The sequence below is a fragment of the Chelonia mydas genome, chromosome 11 (assembly GCF_015237465.2).
Source record: "Chelonia mydas isolate rCheMyd1 chromosome 11, rCheMyd1.pri.v2, whole genome shotgun sequence".
Lineage (NCBI taxonomy): Eukaryota > Metazoa > Chordata > Testudines > Cheloniidae > Chelonia > Chelonia mydas.
In genome coordinates, this window is record NC_051251.2 from 20,486,410 (window position 1) to 20,506,708 (window position 20,299).

General features: G+C 39.4%; 1 protein-coding gene across 1 annotated transcript in view; it reads right to left on the reverse strand.

Moving 5' to 3' along the window:
* Window positions 1–20,299, reverse strand: part of LOC102931520 (von Willebrand factor D and EGF domain-containing protein) — a 159,154-nt gene that overhangs the window by 17,468 nt on the left and 121,387 nt on the right. Inside the window, exons 22-24 of the mRNA XM_043525552.1 lie at window positions 11,473–11,568; window positions 10,153–10,248; window positions 1,800–1,894 (exon numbers count right to left, since the gene is read on the reverse strand). Coding sequence (XP_043381487.1) covers window positions 1,800–1,894; window positions 10,153–10,248; window positions 11,473–11,568 — 287 coding nt within the window. The remainder of the gene's footprint in view (window positions 1–1,799; window positions 1,895–10,152; window positions 10,249–11,472; window positions 11,569–20,299) is intronic.

Sequence of the window (20,299 nt, forward strand, 5' to 3'; positions counted from 1 at the left end):
GTTAGATGCGGAGGTATAGTCACCAGGAGCCTCCTCATGCAGCTGGTGCTGTGTAAAGAGGCTGTCCAGTAGCAATTTAATCAGGATTTTGTGACAGATTTTATATGCCACCACTATTGTATTGGTTCTGTTATCCAAAAGTTCATAATGAAAATGAAGCAAAGCACAAGACTGTATATTTATGTGCAACATTTCTTCCCACCTATGCTAATAAACCAATTTATTACTAACAATGTTAATGAAGTTGGATATTGGGGGGAAAAGGTCTATTTGGATTCTGACTATTTTGGTTTCCTGTCATTTGCTCTGAAACCAGACTCCAATGCACGAGGCATTATTAGCGCTGACTTTAGGATGTTGGGCTGTAATGAAGCTATTAGATAATAGGGGTAGGGAAAAGCCACCTAAGGCCCTTTCATTTACAAGATTTCCATCTTTTGATCAGGACAATGCATTGTCATAGTGCAACTATTGGCAGAGACCCTGGGTGGTTTTCGTTTTCCTCTGTGGCATGGGGCACAGGTCACTTGCAGGTTTAAACTAGGGTAAATGGTGGATTCTCTTTAATTTGTTGCATCCGATGAAGTGAGCTGTAGCTCACAAAAGCTTTTGCTCTAATAAATTTGTTAGTCTCTAAGGTGCCACAAGTACTCCTTTTCTTTTTACGGATACAGATTAACATGGCTGCTACTCTGAAACCTCTCTTTAACTTGAAGTCTTTAAACCAGCCAGAGATTGGGGTCTGTTACAGGAGTGGATGGGTGAGGTTCCGTGGCCTGCCATGTGCTGGAGGTCAGACTAGATGATCATGATGGCCCCTTCTGACCTTAAAGTGTATGAGTCTAATTCTATATTCTTGCAGGATGGATCATGAAACTCAAGATTGTCTCACAAATTTCAAAAGGGGTATGTGCATGTCTCCTTTTTTGGGTTCTCCTGCGTTATTGAGGATCCCCACAGGGCTAACAGGTATTGTAGATGGCCTGGCTCTTGTAAACATGTACAGTATGGAAACAATTATAGTAGCTTCTCTTTCTTCCCACACTTACTTATTGTGCTGTGGTTCACTCATATGAAAAATGCATGCACAGTATTTTATTGTTCTCAACTATGAATTGCAACAAAGTTCCATTTTGTTTGTGAAGTGGCATATCGTACTGGACATTCATGAACTATAGCGATGTTCTGAAACAAACCTGATAATCCTTGTTTGATACACCAAAAAGGGCATCTCTTGCTGTGCTAACAGAAATCCCTTTGATGCAGACAATTGCTTTCAGTTATCTTGACTTCATATGAAAAGTCGAAGTGGGATATGAAATAAAGCATTTTAGAAAATGCAAAGCATATTCTCCTAAACCACAGCTGACCAGTTTAATAGATTTTATGTATCTAGAAAATTACAATGAACCTCATTCATTTTATCTGTAGCTTCTGATTTTAATGCCAAAATAGAAGCTGTCTTTTAGTATGCTAATGTAACTGTCAAAATGCATAGTTAATGGTAATTCTGAGGTTAAAATCTAATTTTTAGTATAGAATACAGTATATATGAATATACTATCATATTTTCTCAGTTGTCATTATTTAGCAGTTGAAAATATCTTGACTTTCCCCAGCTCTTGAATATAAAAATCAAGCTTTCTTTAAAATATTTTAATAACGTTATTCACCCCTTTCATAAAGTTAAAGCTATAAATGAACATTTTCTCATAAAACTATGTAAAATACTTCAGTTAGATTGAATTATTCTCCCCATCTTACTAGGAAAATTCAATATTTTTGAATTTGCATGTTACCTTCTTTCTACAGGTTAAACCAGTATATCCACTTCTACAGGCACATACATTTGGTCTTATACACCTGCTTCCAAATAGACACTTCTCACAAAGAGCTACAAATAAAATAAAAGATCAAATTAGTTAAAAATACCCTTGTCATAAGAATCATAATTAGATTAGGAATACTCTGGCTATTCTTCCTCCCCCACCCCCCACCCCATGCTGTGACAATGTGAATTTTGATCCAGCTTCTGAATTTGGGTGGGAGGAAGGGTTGGGGGCAAAAATGATTTTTCTTTTGTTCCAATAGAAGGAAAAATAGCAGCTTTAAAAGCTCCTTTTTTGACTTGAGATGGAAGAATGTTAAATATACAGTCCCAAAGACTATGATATCACAAGGGGAAAAACAACAAGATTGTACAATTTAGCGAATTGCATACTGGATAATTTTGGAAACCAGGACTTAAGGACAAATTTCCTGCTCTTGCAGAAACAACTACTTGCAACCCATTCTAAGTTTAAAATGTAAGCCAAATTAGAAAAGTGTTGTTGGTATGAAGTTTTAAGAGCACATCAGTTCACTTATAGTGCAACCTATTTAAATATATTCAACTAATAAAACAGTCTCTTCCTCTTTGTTTAAAGTAAGAATTACCTGATTTCTAGCCTGTTTCTCATCCTAGTTAGCAGCTTGTGCTCCTATGACATTGTTTTGGCAAGGAAAGAAGAAAACAACCACTTCATAAGGACCCAATCCAAGAAGAACACACATGTCATGTTGTTATTTTAATTAGATCTCAGGAGTTAAACTTTCTATCAAATATTGCCAAAATGTTCTGTCCTAGCACAGCCATTACTGGGAGTAGAGCTGAATGGCTTTCAAACCAATCAGACGTGAATCAACTGGTGGATACTTTTAAGTGTATTTTCATGATTCTGTCTGGCAGAGGCCTATGGAAAGTCATTAACCACACACTGTCAAATAGAAGTAAAATAAAAATATCCCTCTATCGAGGTTGTAATACCATCCCCCTCATCATAGTAGCTTAGTGAGATACTCCATTTTTATAGTCAAATCTCAGAGTTAGTGCACTTTAATATCTCATCCTAAAGTTTATTGCACAGGACACTGTGAAAGTCAAGTGTATCTACCTCAAAGTCAAAGGGCCAAGTAAATACTTCTGGAATTCCAACCTGTTGTTCTGGAGAGTCTAGTGCCTTTTAAACATTAGTACTTAGAGTTAGGCTCCAAAAATCCATATTTAGACATCCACGTGAGTGGCCTGATTTTCAAAAGTGCTGAGCATGTTAAAGCTTTCATGGAAAACTGTTTGGCCTACTTATACAAATATGCTAAACCAATTTGATTTGTATGGAATAAAGCTAGTTCAGACCTGAAGCCACAGGTGAAACTTCTGGAGCTCATGATATCAGATTCTTAGATACAAAATTATATCCACTTGCAAACAATGAGAGTTGTCATAAGCAGCTCTGGTAGACAGTGGGGGAGACAGATGACATTTCTGAATAATGGTTCCTTATGCCATTCTTATGCCTGGAACTTGTTGCCTTCTGTCCACCACTGGAAATAAATTGGCAAATTTACAGCGTTGTCACAGCAACTAAAGTGGTTTGGGGATTGGTGGGTTTGCCTTATAAAAAGGATTAAAAGATTTGTATAGGTTGGCTAAGGCACGATGTGTGGGGTTGGTGAAATGGAGAAAGAGACATGATGGCAATCTACAGATGTTTAAACCAAAAAATATAAACACCAAAGGCAAACCCTTGCTCTTCAAGTGAGAGCTATACAGTATAGTGTGGTGGGGAATCATCCTTCTTCAAAGAGAGCCGTGTACATTCACCCTTAGTACCTGCTCTTCACCTTGGCATATGTTACTGTGCATAGCATAAGCACACAGAGACCTGTCCAGGCCCCCAGACCGCAGATAGCATGCCTTTGGGAGTGAAGAGTGTCAGAAGTGGACGTTTGCTCTGCAGCGCAGTGCTCCGGGGGGGTGGGGGGGGGAGGGTTTACAGAGTTGGTATCTCTCCTTGTTAGTACACTAATTAGGGCAAGAGTTTCCTTGCACTCTTTACTCTCTCCCGTTAGTACCACTCAGTGAGTTTTTGTCTTACACAGGGAGAGAAACTATTTATGGTGTTACTAGGTGTAATGTGATTAGTAACACAGGCTGTGGAATAGTGGGGAGTGATAAAACCTCATTACATGGGATATGTGTAATCAGACTAGACAAGGCACAAGGAGACATATCCTAGTGAACAATTCTACAAGGGCAGGGGCAGGAATTAGATGATCTAGCAGGCCTTTCTTTGACTAATTTTTTGAGTCTCAGATGATGCCAAAAAGGAAAAACTAGAAAAAAAAATCTGAAATGGAAACACCTGCCCTCCCCCAACTCCCAGTGCTGTGAAAAAAAGAGCTCAGTTAGGGAAAAGGTTTTATAAAAATTCAGAAGACAATTGGAATTGAAATCAGAGAGGATAATAACATAGCTGAAGTCCAAATGAATATTTCATAAATGTATTTACAAGGGACTCTAAGCCATTAAATACTAAAAACGACATAGGCTCTGTATGCATTATCCTGTACAGACTCAGCAAGGAAAGTTGTTTAATAAGACAAGCTTATGTTAAAATTATAATCAATAAATGCTCACTACAATAAGGGATTTATTCCTGAATGTTAAAAGAACATAGCTGTAATTTGCATGCAAATGACAATCTTCACTGACAGGTTTCAGAGTAGCAGCCGTGTTAGTCTGTATCCACAAAAAGAAAAGCAGTACTTGTGGCACCTTAGAGAGACTAACAAATTTATTTGAGCATAAGCTTTCGTAAGCTACAGCTCACTTCATCGGATGCATTCAGTGGAAAATACAGTGGGGAGATTTCATATACACAGAGAACATGAAACAATGGGTGTTACTGTTCACACTGTAACGAGAGGGATCAGGTAAGGTGAGCTATTACCAGCAGGAGAGCGGGGGGTGGGGGAGGAGAAAACCTTTTGTAGTGATAATCAGGGTGGGCCATTTCCAGCAGTTGACAAGAACATGTGAGGAACAGTGGGGGGGGGAGGAGGGGGAGTGAAATAAACATGGGGAAATAGTTTTACTTTGTGTAATGACACATCCACTCCCAGTCTTCATTCAAGCCTAAGTTAATTGTATCCAGTTTCCAAATTAATTCCAATTCAGCAGTCTCTCGTTGGAGTCTGTTTTTGAAGTTTTTTTCGTTGAAGAATTGCCACTTTTAGGTCTGTAATCGAGTGACCAAAGAGATTGAAGTGTTCTCTGACTGGTTTTTAAATGTTATAATTCTTGACGTCTGATTTGTGTCCATTTATTCTTTTATGTAGAGACTGTCCAGTTTGGCCAATGTACATGGCAGAGGGGCATTGCTGGCATGTGATGGCATATATCATATTGGTAGATGTGCAGGTGAACAAGCCTCTGATAGTGTGGCTGATGTGATTAGGCCCTATGATGGTGTCCCCTGAATAGGTATGTGGACAGAGTTGGCAATGGGCTTTGTTGCAAGGATAGGTTCCTGGGTTTTTGTTGTTTGGTGTGTTTTTGTTGTGTGATTATCACTACAAAAGGTTTCCCCTCCATACCCCGCTCTCCGGCTGGTAATAGCTCACCTTACCTGATCACTCTTGTTACAGTGTGTATGGTAACACCCATTGTTTCATGTTCTCTGTGTATATAAAAGCTCCCACTGTATTTTCTACATGCATCTGATGAAGTGAGCTGTAGCTCATGAAAGCTTATGCTCACATAAATTTGTTAGTCTCTAAGGTGCCACAAATCTTCATTGAGAATCTTTTTTTTTTTTTAAAAGGACTGAAAGGGTTACAGAGAAAATCTGGAGGCAAGCATGTCTGAGACACTATTCAGAGAAAGGGAAAGAACAAGAATGCTCAGGAAATTATGAGGCTATCAGCTTGACACTTATACCATGCAAATAAAGAGAACATATTCTGAAGGGCAAATCAGACACCAGTATGTGTTCAATAATTTTAGAACTGCAGATAACCAGCATGAATTTTAATAATGAGGATCCTTCATGAGTATAACCTTCTACTTTATAATTTATTGGAATTATACCCCAATCCTACAGTCTGATCCACATTGACAGACTGCTATGCCTAGGTAAAACTCCACTGACTTCCTTAGGGTTCCATTCAGGCATATATTTGCAAGAGCAGGTTAAATTATAGGATTTTAGTCTTTGTTGTTTTGGTTTGACAATCCCACGATGGCTCGAAGAGAGGGGTGTGTGTTTGCGCACACATGCACAAAGGAGAGTGCAGGGAGGAACCAGGTAGAGGGAGGTTAATAGGGGCCTCAACTTTAAACAAAATTGATAGGAAACTCTGCTGCCATGGAAACTGCCACAGCCTCAGTGATGTGTTATATATATATTTTAAAGTTTGTTATAGAATTTTTAGAACATTTGCACTGAAGTAATCAAAAGTCAGGGGCAGGAGATAGATAAAATATATTTCAGTGTAGATTCAGCCTTAATTATGAATAACATTTCACTCTTTTGTAAGATCATTTCCCTGCATTTGCAATAAGGTGTGAAATCTGACCATTAATCCCTCATACCATCAAGATCATACTGTATATACAGGGCAATGTGTAAACCACCATGGACCTTATTTGCTGGAGTGAAAAACCTATTTTATTGATCCTTCCTCAGAAGCTATTCTCTTCAGTTAAGACGAGTGGGGAAGTACACTGGTCTGCCAACCAACCTCTTTATTTAAAGCCTAGTAGAATGGGGCTATTGTGCTCTGTCCATGACTGTTGAAACAATGTCTCCTAAATGTTCTCATCCTAGGCTGTATCCTTGTCAGTTTTGATAATATGCTGATAGCCAGTGACAGGTGGAGGGAAGGTGCTAGCACACTGGTCACAGAAGTCTGATTCTGAGTTTAACACACTACAGCATCAAGAGTTTCTAAATTCTATGCTATTAATTGTACAAGTAGCAAAGGAAGGTTTCTTTGTATCACAGCATCTCAAAAGTGGCAATCAGCACAACTGTTCCACATGATGTACAACCTGATTAATAATCTGTGAGATTTATATCTGGTTGCAGAGTCAAGTGTTGCTCTCAGTGAAGCATTTTCAATATACTTTGCAGAAAAAGACGATTCATATTTACACTGAGCTAATAATCTTCAATGCAGAGGAACTGTGACTGGGGAGGATAAGCACAAAACCTCGTCAGTGGCGTTTCAGCTAGTGGTGCTTACTGAAATGCTGGAGGAACTCTGGGGTGCAGCTTTCAATATAGATCCATGTTCACCTTGTCAGGCAAAAGTCAGCAGGGGGATTTTGTATCATTACAGTTTTTAATTATTTAAAGTAATTATTAGCCCCCAAAGTTGAAGAAATCCATATCTTAAATTTCCGAGTTTGAGGAAACTGAGAGCTCCATAGCAATGTAGCTACATCTGGATCCTAAAGCTCTCCTTGACCACAGTCAATTGGAGTTTAGGCCTCTCTGAGATACAGACACCACAGTGGTCATGTTGGTCAGTGTTTCTTTCTGGTGATGGAGTAAAATCAGATGGCCCTGGTGATTCTTCCAGATTTGTCAGCTGCCCTTCACTACCAATGACCATGAAGTGTTGTTAGTTAGTAGGTGGAGGTGTCAAGGAGTGGAGTCCTTCTTTCTGAGAAATCCCAGGGGATAACTGCTCACTGAAGCCTCCCGAGCATATGTGAGGTTCTTGTCATTCCCTCTGGTACCACAGGTGGATGAGGCTATTTGGTTTATGGAGAAATATGGGCTGTAGTTCTTCTGTCTATGGATGACTCCTGGCTTTGTATTTTCATCTCTGGGGGTGGCTGACTGACTTACCCAATGCTGAATTCAGACTGAAACTTAGCCGGTCATTCCAAGAAATTAAATTTATGACCAGTGGAATAAAGGTAAAACAAACATGTTGATGGTTGCCAGTAAAAGTGATCTGGATTGTGACTTGGGGAGTGGAAATTGTCTTTCATAAAGCTGAAATTGTTTGGAAACGTGTACTGATATTAACCTACAAAAATGTGCTCTTGTATGTCTGCTGGCTACTAATTATCTTACAGTGCACTGTGAAAATGCTACTCTGACTTTTAAGGCTGTGGGCGAAAATCTGTGCTTGCTTACAGTGGTGCAAGTATGGAGTAGATCCACTGAAATTCTGCTACAAATAAGAGCAAGATTTGACCTTGTGTGTCTAAGCAGAAAGGTATACAGGCTCTCCAAGGGTGAAGCAGGCCGTTTAGAAAGCTTGCAGGTTTGAGTCTGAAAGGCTTGATCAAAGCACTTTTGTGTAGGAGAGGCTATACAGAGCCCAATGCATCCTTGATATTATTTAATTAGTTTCAACAGAGTCACACCACAGATGGATTTGGCCTAGCATGTGTGTGGGCTGATTGGTGATAGGGAGCAGGCTAGAGTAACACTAGTGTAAAAACAAAGGATCGAGTGGTAACCTGTGACTGGACCCAGGCCTCGGTAGCACCATTAGTAATCTGCCTGTCAGTGCCTGCAGCCACCACAGTGGGCAGTCCTATAGGTGAGCTGCCTCAGGAAGCTCATAACACTTGGGCATGTACATAATTTTGTATAGACTCCTGGATATTAGTGAAGAAAACTGTATTCAAAATGCAAAAATCCAGACATACTTTACTGGGTTATTTCCATGGGAAAAACTTTTTTTTTTTTTATACTTAACATCTGTAAGGAATATGACTTATGGTTCCACTGCCTTGTCTTTGCTGCACCACTGAATACTCGAGAGCAACACTCTAAGACCCAAACATCTGCTCTCCCTCTATAGTCTTTTTTTTTTTTTTTTTTTTTAAAAAGCAAAATTCCATACTCAGTCATTATTCAGATTTGCTGTGAGACCTAGACGTTTCAGCCAGTTGTTTTTCTGGACAAAAAGCTGATTAAATTGTCAGGTGCTGTGAAAACACTGGAGGAAATAGTAAAAACAGAGTGAATGTCAAACAAACAGGTTTGGCGCTGCCTTCAAAAGGCCTGACGAAATAAACAGAAATGTGCCTAGATTCTGCATTGTGGATAAGCGTGTAAAGCAGCAGAAACTGATACAAATATTGAGTCTTGATAGTCTTTCCCAGTGAGGAACCTGCCTTTGGTGGTGGTGATCGGGGGAGGGATGAACTGGACTAGGTATGAGTCATTAACTAGTAAATAATTTAAAACATTAAAAAATATGAACTAATATATGTTTGGGTCAGAGACAATTATACAACTGATGAGATGTAACTGGGCCAGAAAGATTGCAAGACATAATTATGCACTGCCAGTGGAAAAGGAGAGAAGGAGTGACACTTTACTTATATCCCCAAATGTTTACTGCCTTTCCATTGTGATGTTAGCAACATGCATGAATCCAAGGGACACATTTAAAATAACCAATGTTCTTCCCCTCGGGTGACACTGTTCAGTCTCTTTGCACATGGAAACTCTGCTGGCTTGCGGGTTTGCACAGTGCTGCAGCATTTGGGTTACAAATATAGTAAGGGGTTATTTTAAAAGTATTCATGTTGGCATTTTGAAAATGTGAAGATTTTCCTACCTTTTAAAATAGTATCCATTCAAGTAAATTAAGGCCTAATTCTCTCTCCCCTATTCAGGGCTTGTCCACATGGTGGGATAATTCACCCTCCGGGGGTATGATTTCTAAAGCACACTCATGTGTTTATATTGTAATTGCATGTAGACCCTGCCTGTGCGCATACAATAATGCTGTTTCAAACAGTATTCTGTTAAAGTGCACTAGAGAACCTCTAGTGTGTACCAGAAGTGTCTGCATCGATCAATTAACATGCAACATATTAGTGCTCTTTAGAAATCATGCTTCTGTAGGGTGCATTACTCTACCATATACGAAAGCCCTTAAATTGAGTCAAGTAGTCTCACTGAAAACAATTGTTCTACACATGGAATAAGGGACTACTCAATGAGAGTAAGGGAGGCAGAATTAAATCCTAAGTGTTTTATTATCACGTTATTCAAGTCACATAAATATCATGGAGGATATAAGAGAGACAAGGCAGGTGAGGTAATATCTTTGATTGGACCAACTTCTGTAGGTGAGAGAGATGAATTTACACAGACCTGAAGAAGAGCTCTGTGTGGCTCAGAAGCTTTTCTCTCTCCCCAACAGAAGTTGGTCCAATCAAAGATATTACCTCACCCACCTGTGTCTCTAATATCCTGGGATTGACACGGTTACAACTGCGCTGCATATATGGAAAATATATGCAGTTTATAAGGATGGCTATCATAGTGTTTTAATGAAAGAAGCACTTACGAGTCTGACACAGCATTCCTATCCATCCTTCAGAGCATGCACAGACACTGGGGCCTACACATTCTCCACCATTCAGACACTTCTGCAGACAAACAGCTGAAAAAACCAACATGAAAAGTGGGCAAATGAGAAGATCCATGAATGTACTCATGTGTATGAGCTGTTTTAGAGAGTAACATGCTGGCAATTGCTTCACATAGTTATTTTCAAAATGGTGGAATCTCAAAGAATGTAATGAATCTTCTTCACAAGATACCCTAATTAGCATTTTGAATTTCTGTGATATTACCTTCCCCCCAGAAAGAGTTCTCTCAAAGTGAGTGGCTGCTGGTAACTTCAAGAACTAGGTCAAGTACCCTGGCACCAACAAATTAAGGTACTCTTTTCTGTGTGATATATGGTACACCCATATCAGATGTTCCAAATAAATAGTGTGTGATGTTCATTTACATCACAACACAGTTTAAATGGTGTTTTGTCACTGGGATTATTTTATATGTATGTGTATACATAGTATATATAATACATTATGATTCTGTGTGTGTATGTACTGTATATGTAAATATACACTGAGGAGAAATGATCAATATTATACTTTAGGAACAGCACTGAAATTAACATTGTGCTGATTCCCAAGCCTTATTCATCACCAGTACTCCTAGGGTGAAAAAGGCAATACATTAATCCATCTCCCACACAGTGTCATCTTGATCTTAAATTTATTCAGCTTATCCGCCAACATCATGGTAATGAATAACTATGTAAGAGAAAATATTCCCTGAAACATTTTAAGATAAGGTGATTTTTTTAATTGCATTTTTATGTAAACTGCAGTGAGATGTGGTAGGCTTAGTGTAAGAATACATCAGTCTCAGAATTATGCACTGCAATGCATCTGATGACCTTGAAAGTATATCAGTTTGGAAGGCTTTACTACAGGCTTTAAATAGTCCTGTATTTTGAAATATATGACATTTCTCTGTAAAATATAACAAAATATGTGTAGCTGGTATGACCTAAAATCAATACTTCAAGTTTAATACCATAAAAATGAGTTTCCATAAAAATATGCATAATAGACAGCTGCATGAGATAGAACCCCTTGGTTCCCCCCACCTTTCTTTTTCTGTAAACATCAAATGTTTATATCATTTTGTACATAAAACTGTACATACAACTGTTTTTCTTTGTAAAATGCTGAAGTAGCAAAACAAGGTCTATTCACTATATTCTTTTCTAATATTAAAAATGATTACAAGTCATTCCGACTGGCCTATGTACTACACAATATTGTGTTTTCTGGGAGGCAGAGATACTTACGTTTATTGCACCGCTTGCCCCTCCAACCAGATGGGCAGTCACAGACATCTGGGCTTATACATTTCCCTCCATTCATGCACATGGGATCACAGATACCTGCAGTTACATATTAAATGAGGAGCATGGTTGATGGTACATATTCAGGCAGACTTTACTTCAGGATGTATTTACATCATTTCGTAAGGTTAAGTTGTTGTAATTAAAAACAAAAAGGTAATTTGGATGTGAAAGTTTTAAACTCTGGGGCTTGCTATCTTCGATAAATCCTTGTAAAATTTGCTGAGCTCCGTTGTGCAAAAAACCTTTCAGAGAGCCTTCAGTAAGAACTGCCTCAACGGAGAAATGAGAGAGGCATTAATTACAATGATTCTTGAAAAAGCAAACAAGAAATCTTCTGTGGCAGCTGTAGACGGACCAGTACCACTTATTACTGTTGATTGCCAAATTCTTGTGAAAGCTTTCACCTCTTGATTGAAAAACATGTTCTCAGACATTCATCAGTTCAGAAAGGACTTGAAGAGAATAGATTAACTTCAGACAATTTCAGGAAAACTTTTTAGTATTTTATCAGTCAAGGCTAAAGACAAGATGAGGCTATATTCCCATCTGTTTTGAAATATGGCAAAATTGTTGCACAACAAGTTCAAATATTTAGTTTTTCACTAAATTTATGCATGTGATAAAGACACATCTTTATCTTGCCACCAATCAGGATAAACTGTATAATTCTGACCCTTTTTTAAAAACTGTGGAGTTTTCCAACTACTAGAATCATTTCAGCTGAACTCTATAACCTCTAAATCACATGGCATTTCAACCTGCTGCTACTACACAGAATTTTGCAAATGCTGTGTTTGATTTAGATATTAATGCTGTGATCATATGCTGACCATTGTATAACAACACACTTTGAGACCTTGTGCAAATGATACATTCCATTTTGTGGTACAGCAAGTGCTTTGGCATGTCCTGTGCAATGGTCTTGCCATCTAATGGGTTACAAATAAACCACTTAAATGGCTACAAAGAACAGGAATCTTTACAGTCTCTGGTCGAGGATGAAGTCATGCAAAAACTCTCCAAGCAAGAATATTGCAACTGTTTACAAGAAATTAGTGTCCAAAACGCCAGTAATTCATCGTGCAATAGAAGGATAACATCCTCTCAGGCCTGCCTCTGGTATTTTCTGATCGTTTGGGAAGCTAATGCTACCTATGTCTCTGGGACCCTAAACCAGGCACACTGCTTCAATGGCTCTTCCTACCTGGTCACTCGGTCCATTTCTTACGCTTGTTTGCAGATGCAGCCATACTAGCAGTCTTCTCTTTGTGCTTCTGCACTGATCTCAGTTGCCTCCTAGTCTTTGATATTACTCTGTGCTAAGGGTCTTTCAGCACAGGGATCTGCTCTCAGATAAGCTGATTTTTACTCTGTTGGCGAGGTAAAATTCAAAGTGGTAGGGACTTCCGGGACCAAGCCCTTAAACTGTCCCTCTTCTCTTTCCTTTTCCCTCCACCCTCTCTGTCTTGTACTACAGTCATTGTCCCTGGTCATTTCGAGAGGGCATGGTAAACCACGGGGTAAGGCTAACAATGAGTCAGCACGCCTGGTAAAGTAACAGGTGTTGTAACTGCTAGTCATAACCAGGGTGAGTTCAGGATGCAATGACAACAAAAACTTAATTCCTTTGGTGTATATGTGTGTTGTTTGTTTCATGTCTCTCCTGTAGCAGACTTGTAACCTAAGTTCTTGTACTGTATTATAATTTAATTATAAAATATTTTAGAGGTTTAGAATTTAGTAGAGAGGACCTCAAAATCTGACTCTGGGTTTCACCCCCCACCCTAATTTGGTGGCGTTTAGCTTGCTACAAAGAGAGGGTCACACAGCAAAATCTGTATTTTTGATTCCAGGACACTAAACTTTTCCCCCAAAGTTTACAGCAATGAGATCGAGGGTTTGGTTTGGGGCCATCTATAAAAGTTAGATCATCTGTACTCATGTGACCCTAAGAGCAATCCTATGCCAGAAGGCAAGGGGCTCGCTGGTGTCCAGCAGTGAGTTTCAGCAGTGACTAGTCCAGTGTACCTAACTCTCTGTTGTCAGAATCTGAATCTAAAAGGTGTCATGCAAGGTATCCAATGCAAACCGATAGTATGTTGGTCATTAATATTATTGTGTGGTGCGCTTACGGGGGATGTATGGAAAAGTACAAATATGTACAGAAAACTGTTCTTAAAATGTGTGTCAGGCAGGGCATAAATTGCCCCTCCTTAGACAAAGGACTGTGATCCTGCCTGCTCTCCGATGTAAATCAAACCAGAGTGGCCAAAGACAATGGGTATTGGAGATTGCAGGAAGATCATTTGCATTGTAAAAATCACCAGTGGGAGAGGAATGAGCATGGAATTTATATCAGGCAGCCTGGCGTCTACACCCAGCAAGGGAAAGGTACTTTATCTGGGGACATGGCTCAGAGGAAAACATTTCAAAGGTTTACTGGACTATGAAGAAGGGGCCAGGTAAGCCTGTGAATTATCCTTCACCTAAGGAGTTCAAGAAACCAAGCGTTTTGAGCTCTGTATCTTGGGTCCTGGCTAAAGGTCTTACCAGTAAGGCTGGAAGAAAGACTATGGTGAGAAAAACTGCTTTGAACAAAAGACTCTAGTTTGTTAAGACGAGTTTTATTCTTAGAAGGGTATTTTTACTTCAATCTCCCTGGTCACTCGATTACAGACCTAAAAGTCGCAATATTACAACAAAAAACTTCAAAAACAGACTCCAATGAGAGACTGTTGAATTGGAATTAATTTGCAAACTGGACACAATTAAATAGGCTTGAATATAGACTGGGAGTGATTACACAAAGTAAAACTATCTCCCCATGCTAATTCCCACCCCCCCCACACACTGTTACTCTCACCTTCTTGTCAACTGTTGGAAATGGGCCATCCTGATTATCACTACAAAAGGTTTTTTTCTCCTGCTGATAATAGCTCATCTTAATTGATCACTCTCATTATAGTGGGTTTGGCAACACCCATTTCTTCATGTTCTCTGTGTGTGTATATATATCTTCCTACTGTATTTTCCACTGCATGCATCTCATGAAGTGGGTTTTAGACCACGAAAGCTTATGCTCAAATAAATGTGTTAGTCTCTAAGGTGCCACAAGTATTCTTCGTTCTTTTTGCTGATTCAGACTAACATGGCTACCACTCTAAATCCTATAATGAATCTGATATGAGACAACTTGCTGGCAACGCAGGGCACTGTTGTCAGAACTAAAAACCCACTGCCATGTTCTTTACTTTATGGAAAGTTAGGTTTACTAAGGTTAAGATAAACTAGGGTGACCAGATTGCAAATGTGAAAAATCAGGACAGGGGGTGGGGTGTAATAGGTGCCTATATAAGAAAAAGCCCCAAATATTGGGACTGTCCCTATAAAATCGGGACATCTGGTCACCCTAAGATAAACCCTTTTTTGGAGCTGATGATTCAGGTTTGGAAAAAGGGATGATCACATGCAACATCTCAGATGAAGAGTGATTTTAGTGGAGCAAGAAACATAAATGTAGGAATTAAAATAATAGACATCGACAATGCTCACACCGTCACACTGATGTATACAATTCTTTCTCCTGTGTAGTCATAGGTTGCCAGAACAAGCAAGATGATACACAGGAACTCTGTTCCCTGTAACAGCTATTCCTCTCCTGCAGCATTAGTGCCCGCTGACCGTATATACTTACCAACAACTTCCACTATCCCTTTTTAAATCTCAACCTCAAAAGCAGCTCCCTTAAAATGTAACACTACCAAGCAAAGCCAAAGGAGCCCTGAGGCAAAGTTAAGCACAGGGCATGCTTTCCTACAGCTGCAGATGATATAAGTAACCCAGAATATCTCTCTGTTCAAACAGTCACAGTATTAGTCAGTGATAACTAATAATTCCTGATCAATTTGAAGTTAGTAATAGAAACCAATTGTTGCCCTTAGAATCTGAAGGAGCAAACAGAAAACTCTTCATGCTGAACCTAACACAGCAGGCTGAGAACTTCTGATTCATTCACCCCATTATACCTTGTATCCCCTTCATTGTTTATATCCCCTTCTGATGGGTTACAGTATTGCTCAAATAGCCCAGACTTTAAAGCTACCCTAGGAAACTAGAGTTTAGTTATGACAGAGACAATATTAAATCAGTTGCCTGAAATCTTGACAATGACAAACCCTTTAAATGTAGGATGTTTTCGGAGCACACTGCAGCAACTGAAGGACTGTGCACTAGCTTTCCCTGAAAATGATCATGCAGAGCCTATTTAGCTCTAGTTCAATAATCACTGTCATCACCCATCCCGAATCAAGCTGGTGATAAGGAGACAGAGCCCTGCACAGCTGCGCTGACTGGGAGATATGCTTTTCAAGACAGCTTTGGGTTTCTTTGCCCTGCAGAGGCTGAGAAAATTGGCCTGAATGATACATTCTAGATGGAAGGCAGAAAGTAATCCCAAGCAATAACATCTATTCTGGCAGGCCAAGCAAATGTGTCAGGATATAGCTTACAGGTGATGCTTACAGAAGAATGAATGTAAGTGGGAAGGGGGAGGACAACACCCATTCTGAGATGCACACTTGAAATAATTCCTTTAAATCAAAGTCATAAATCTGCTTTTTAAAAAAAAAACAACCCTCCCCCCCATGATTTATAAATCTGCAAACAGTGACAGTTCCTTAAAACTGTCAATTTGGTTTTCAGGTGGCTTTTTTAGGAAATCCTAGTACAGTTTTATCTTTCTTGTTACTTTTCTATTGTTTTGGAGAGCAGGGGGTTTGACTGGTCAAAGTGTAGCCTCTTGCACATGCACATGATTTTAATGTTTCTCCATTTCTGCTTAGTTTTTATCTTGATTTGCGACAGCATTCACAAAAACAAGGAGCGAGAACAGGAGAGGCATGACAGTAAGACTACGTCGTGTGGGACAGCTTCAAAAATAACTCTGTCACAGACTAGTCTTGTCAAGAAATGCAGATGGAAGCAAAGAACTCAAGTGTGTTGGGGGTGGCGAGGGGGAAATGAAACCAACATATTTGAATGTGGTGGGGATCAGTGTTAAAACTGGAACTTTGAGTTCTTTGGGTACGAGAATCACATGTATTGCCTGTTACCAGAAAAACTGGAGAGAGTGTCTATTCTGGTAACAAGAATATCTTAGTGATGCTGCTTGAATTTCACAGAAATAACACTGTCCTTTTCCCTATGAGAGGAACTGAAGGGCCAAACCTCTGATTGGGGTAAGTTGGCATGGCTCCATTGAGCAGCTGGGGATCTGGCTCAAAGTCTCACTAGATGTGATATGCGTCTTAGGTAAGCTGCCCAAATGAAGCATTTTTCTGATTGCAGTGAGGAAAACCTTGACTGGATGCTTCCATATTCCAAATACAGCCTTGAGCTGGCTGCATGCCATTTTCGCCTTTGAATCTGCCAGAACTAGTGTGCTTTGGCCATCGTGTCATTATTTTGGATTTACTGTCCTGACACTAACTGAAGTCCAGTTCCGGTAAAAGTTTTCATTCTGCCCTTCAGTGGGTATACCAATTGATGCTCAGCAGATCACTAGGTAGACAGATGTAACAATATATCTGCCTCTATGAAGGTCCCAATGCACACAGCTCTCCAAGAACATGTTATGGATTTGGGACACTGAGGACTTTTGTCCTTTTATTCCTCGGAAGGGTAGCATAGCTCTAGTTTTGCACGAGTCTTAAGTTTTAGATGTATGTGTTGCTGAGCTTTTTTATGCACATTGATTTGGCTTTGTAAACAAGATAACTAATTTTATGCCTAAATAATGTAAAACAACAAACTCGGTTCTATCTTGAGATGGGCGAGCCACAATATGTATGTAAAACCACACACATCTTGCTAAGAACACTTTTTTTGTGTCATAAAGATTTCCTTTTACGGACCCAACATGGTCATACCATTCAGATGAGCATCCAAACTTTTGGATGCTTGTCCAAATCAAACCCTTGTGAGGACTGTGCATCGCTAGCTCTAGCCTTGCATGTCTTCCTGACAGAGCTGCTAACCACTTTCTCAATAAATTATCTTTCCATATGGTAAAAATAATCTTGTGGAAAGCTCTAAGGGATGCACTCCAGGAGAACAAATTGCTACAAGACACAGAAGCAGCTGCAAATGTAATTGGGATGGGTGTGGTGACAGTTGTTTGCATCCTTAATATTCTCATCCTTCTACACCACTGTGGTGATGTGAGTTACCTAGCTGGTGCTAGCGCCAGACTGATGTGTGCCTATATAAATATGATTATTTGAAATACAAACATTATGGATTAGAAAAACATAAAGTAAATGAACAGCTGTATGACCCTGGAGCTTTCCTTTAGTTGTATTATGCCTTTAGTTCTGGAACATATCCAAATATATTTACTGATAATTTTAGAGATATTGAACTAGGAGACCATCCCTACCTACAGTACTGGGCTATTAAAAATGGGAAAGATAATGAGATACTGAATGACCAAGGTGATGCAATGGACCAGGAAGAGAAATGACATTCATGTCAATGTATAATATATTGAAAGCCTGTTGCATATTCATCAGCGTTGTCAGATGAGTAATTGTAGTTTGTTACCTGGCAAGGTTGACTGTGCTCTGTCTCTAGCAGTCTCCTTCTGAGGCAGATAAGTTGATTTCCAGGTAGCTTACTGTGTGCACAGCTCTTGAATAAGAACTTACACCTAGGTCTTGTCTGCTCTTCCCGGATATTAATGATCCCATGGTCATTTTAATAGGGGTAGGGGATTTTCCCCTAACATTCCACGTCCCTTATTCTTTAGTGTACTAATTGTCTGCTTACCAACTGGCAATTTCCCTCGAGGTATTTTCATTTCAGTGGTAATGGGCTGCCTATATGTATGTAGTTTATGTTGTGTTACGCGATCCTTCAGAACGAAAGGCACTATACACATAGTGTGTGTACGTGCAGGTGCACGTATGTAAATTATACATCTATTGATTTAAAATGGATTATTCCACTAGGAGCTGCCAACGATAAAGGTTATGGCCAAAAAAATCATACTTATACTGTTGCAAATTGCATTGACTTCAGTGTCATTGCATCACTATATCTTAAGTAGAATACAGTAATACTTATTCTGTCGTTGCAGCCTTTTAATGCATAATATGTGGAATATCAAGGTGTATTCTCTGCACAGATTTTATTCCATTTTTTTAGAAGTTTTGGGTTTGGAGAAATTTTCCCTTCATTGTAGACTTTATATTTCATTAAGTCATTGAGGCATTGTGGAAATGTGTATATTATTTGTTTTGCTCAGCAGCTTTCTTGTCATGCATGAATAAGAGGTGACAGCAGATTCTCTTATACATTTATGTTTTCCTCTGTTGATTGGTTTTGCAGCGTCTGTGCGTACATTATGACCAGTCAGTTAGACATGTTTTCCTTGCTGTGAGTGGGCTAAGCCTTTGTTGATGCTTGCTGCAACTCAATTTATCTTCTTCTGTGCAAAGAAAAAGAAAATACAGGCAATCTTGACCTCTGGTAGGCTTACAGCATGAGTATAGGAACTATTATTGTCTTTAATATGTTTTCTCTGTTATGCTTTCACTTTAAGAATAAATGTGCTCGGTTAGAAAGAGCTGTGTGGTAACTGGTGACAGCTGGCAATTAAAGCTGATCATAGCCTTCAAAAAGTAAGCAGGAGTGCAGACACTGTCTTGTTTAGGCAATTGGGTTTGCTGGTTTTATTTGCAAACATTGGATCAAATTCTGGAGTCCTTTCTCAAGTAAAATTCACATAGAAGCCAATAGATGTTTTGCCCATGGAATAAGTAAACACTGAGTAAGGACTTTTGGCCCACTCTTCAGTATATACTTTAACTCCTACCCAGATGGATTCTTGCACACGTTGATATATACAGATTAAGGGACAACTTCCTCCCATAGATGCTCAGAATTCCTATTAAAGTCAATGGCAACCACCACATCTGTACATCTGAGAAGAGAATGTTGTCTTTTAAAAAGGGCTTTGCCACACACCGTGAATAAGGAGCAGCACATAGTATTGCTGCCCCGGGAGCCTCAGATGCAATCTTGTCCCCGTTTTCTTCTTTGCTCCAGGGAATCCTATATCTGGCTCCCCTCCACGCATCAGTGGCAATGATTGTTCCCCTCCCTCCTGTGTGGGAAGGGAGACTAGCAGCACTGCAGAGATTGTTCTCCCTCTTGTGCTATGCCCCATGATATGAGTATCTGGGAAAAAGGAGTAAGGTGGTACCGTATGCTAATTTACCCTCCTGCATGGGCATGTAGGAGGAGTCACAACTGAGACCTCCATTTCCTTTTCCTCTATCCCAGTGAGACAGTGTTCAATCGGTTGTGCCTAATGAATGGAGATATTCCTGACAATATATTACAAATTGTCAAAAAGATGACTTGGTGCAGGTATAATTTGGTAAACTACCTGCTTCTACAATCTAGAAGGCTCTAATTTACAGAAGCCCACATGGAAAGGATGGGATACAATAAATGAGTGATTTACACAATATTACAGTGGTTAGCAAAAGGCTATTTCACAAACCCACATGTTCACATTTCCAAATTAGTTTGCCTCTAGCTCTCAGACTAGCAACATCTTCATGGTATCCAGAGGGGAGGAAAGCAAAGTTGGAAGAATAAGACTGAGTTATATTGTATGCAGTGTTTTGAAAATAAATCCTGCCTGCAGGAACTATTAGAGTGAAGAAAAAGTTGTCTACAAAGATTGGGACCCAAATGTGCA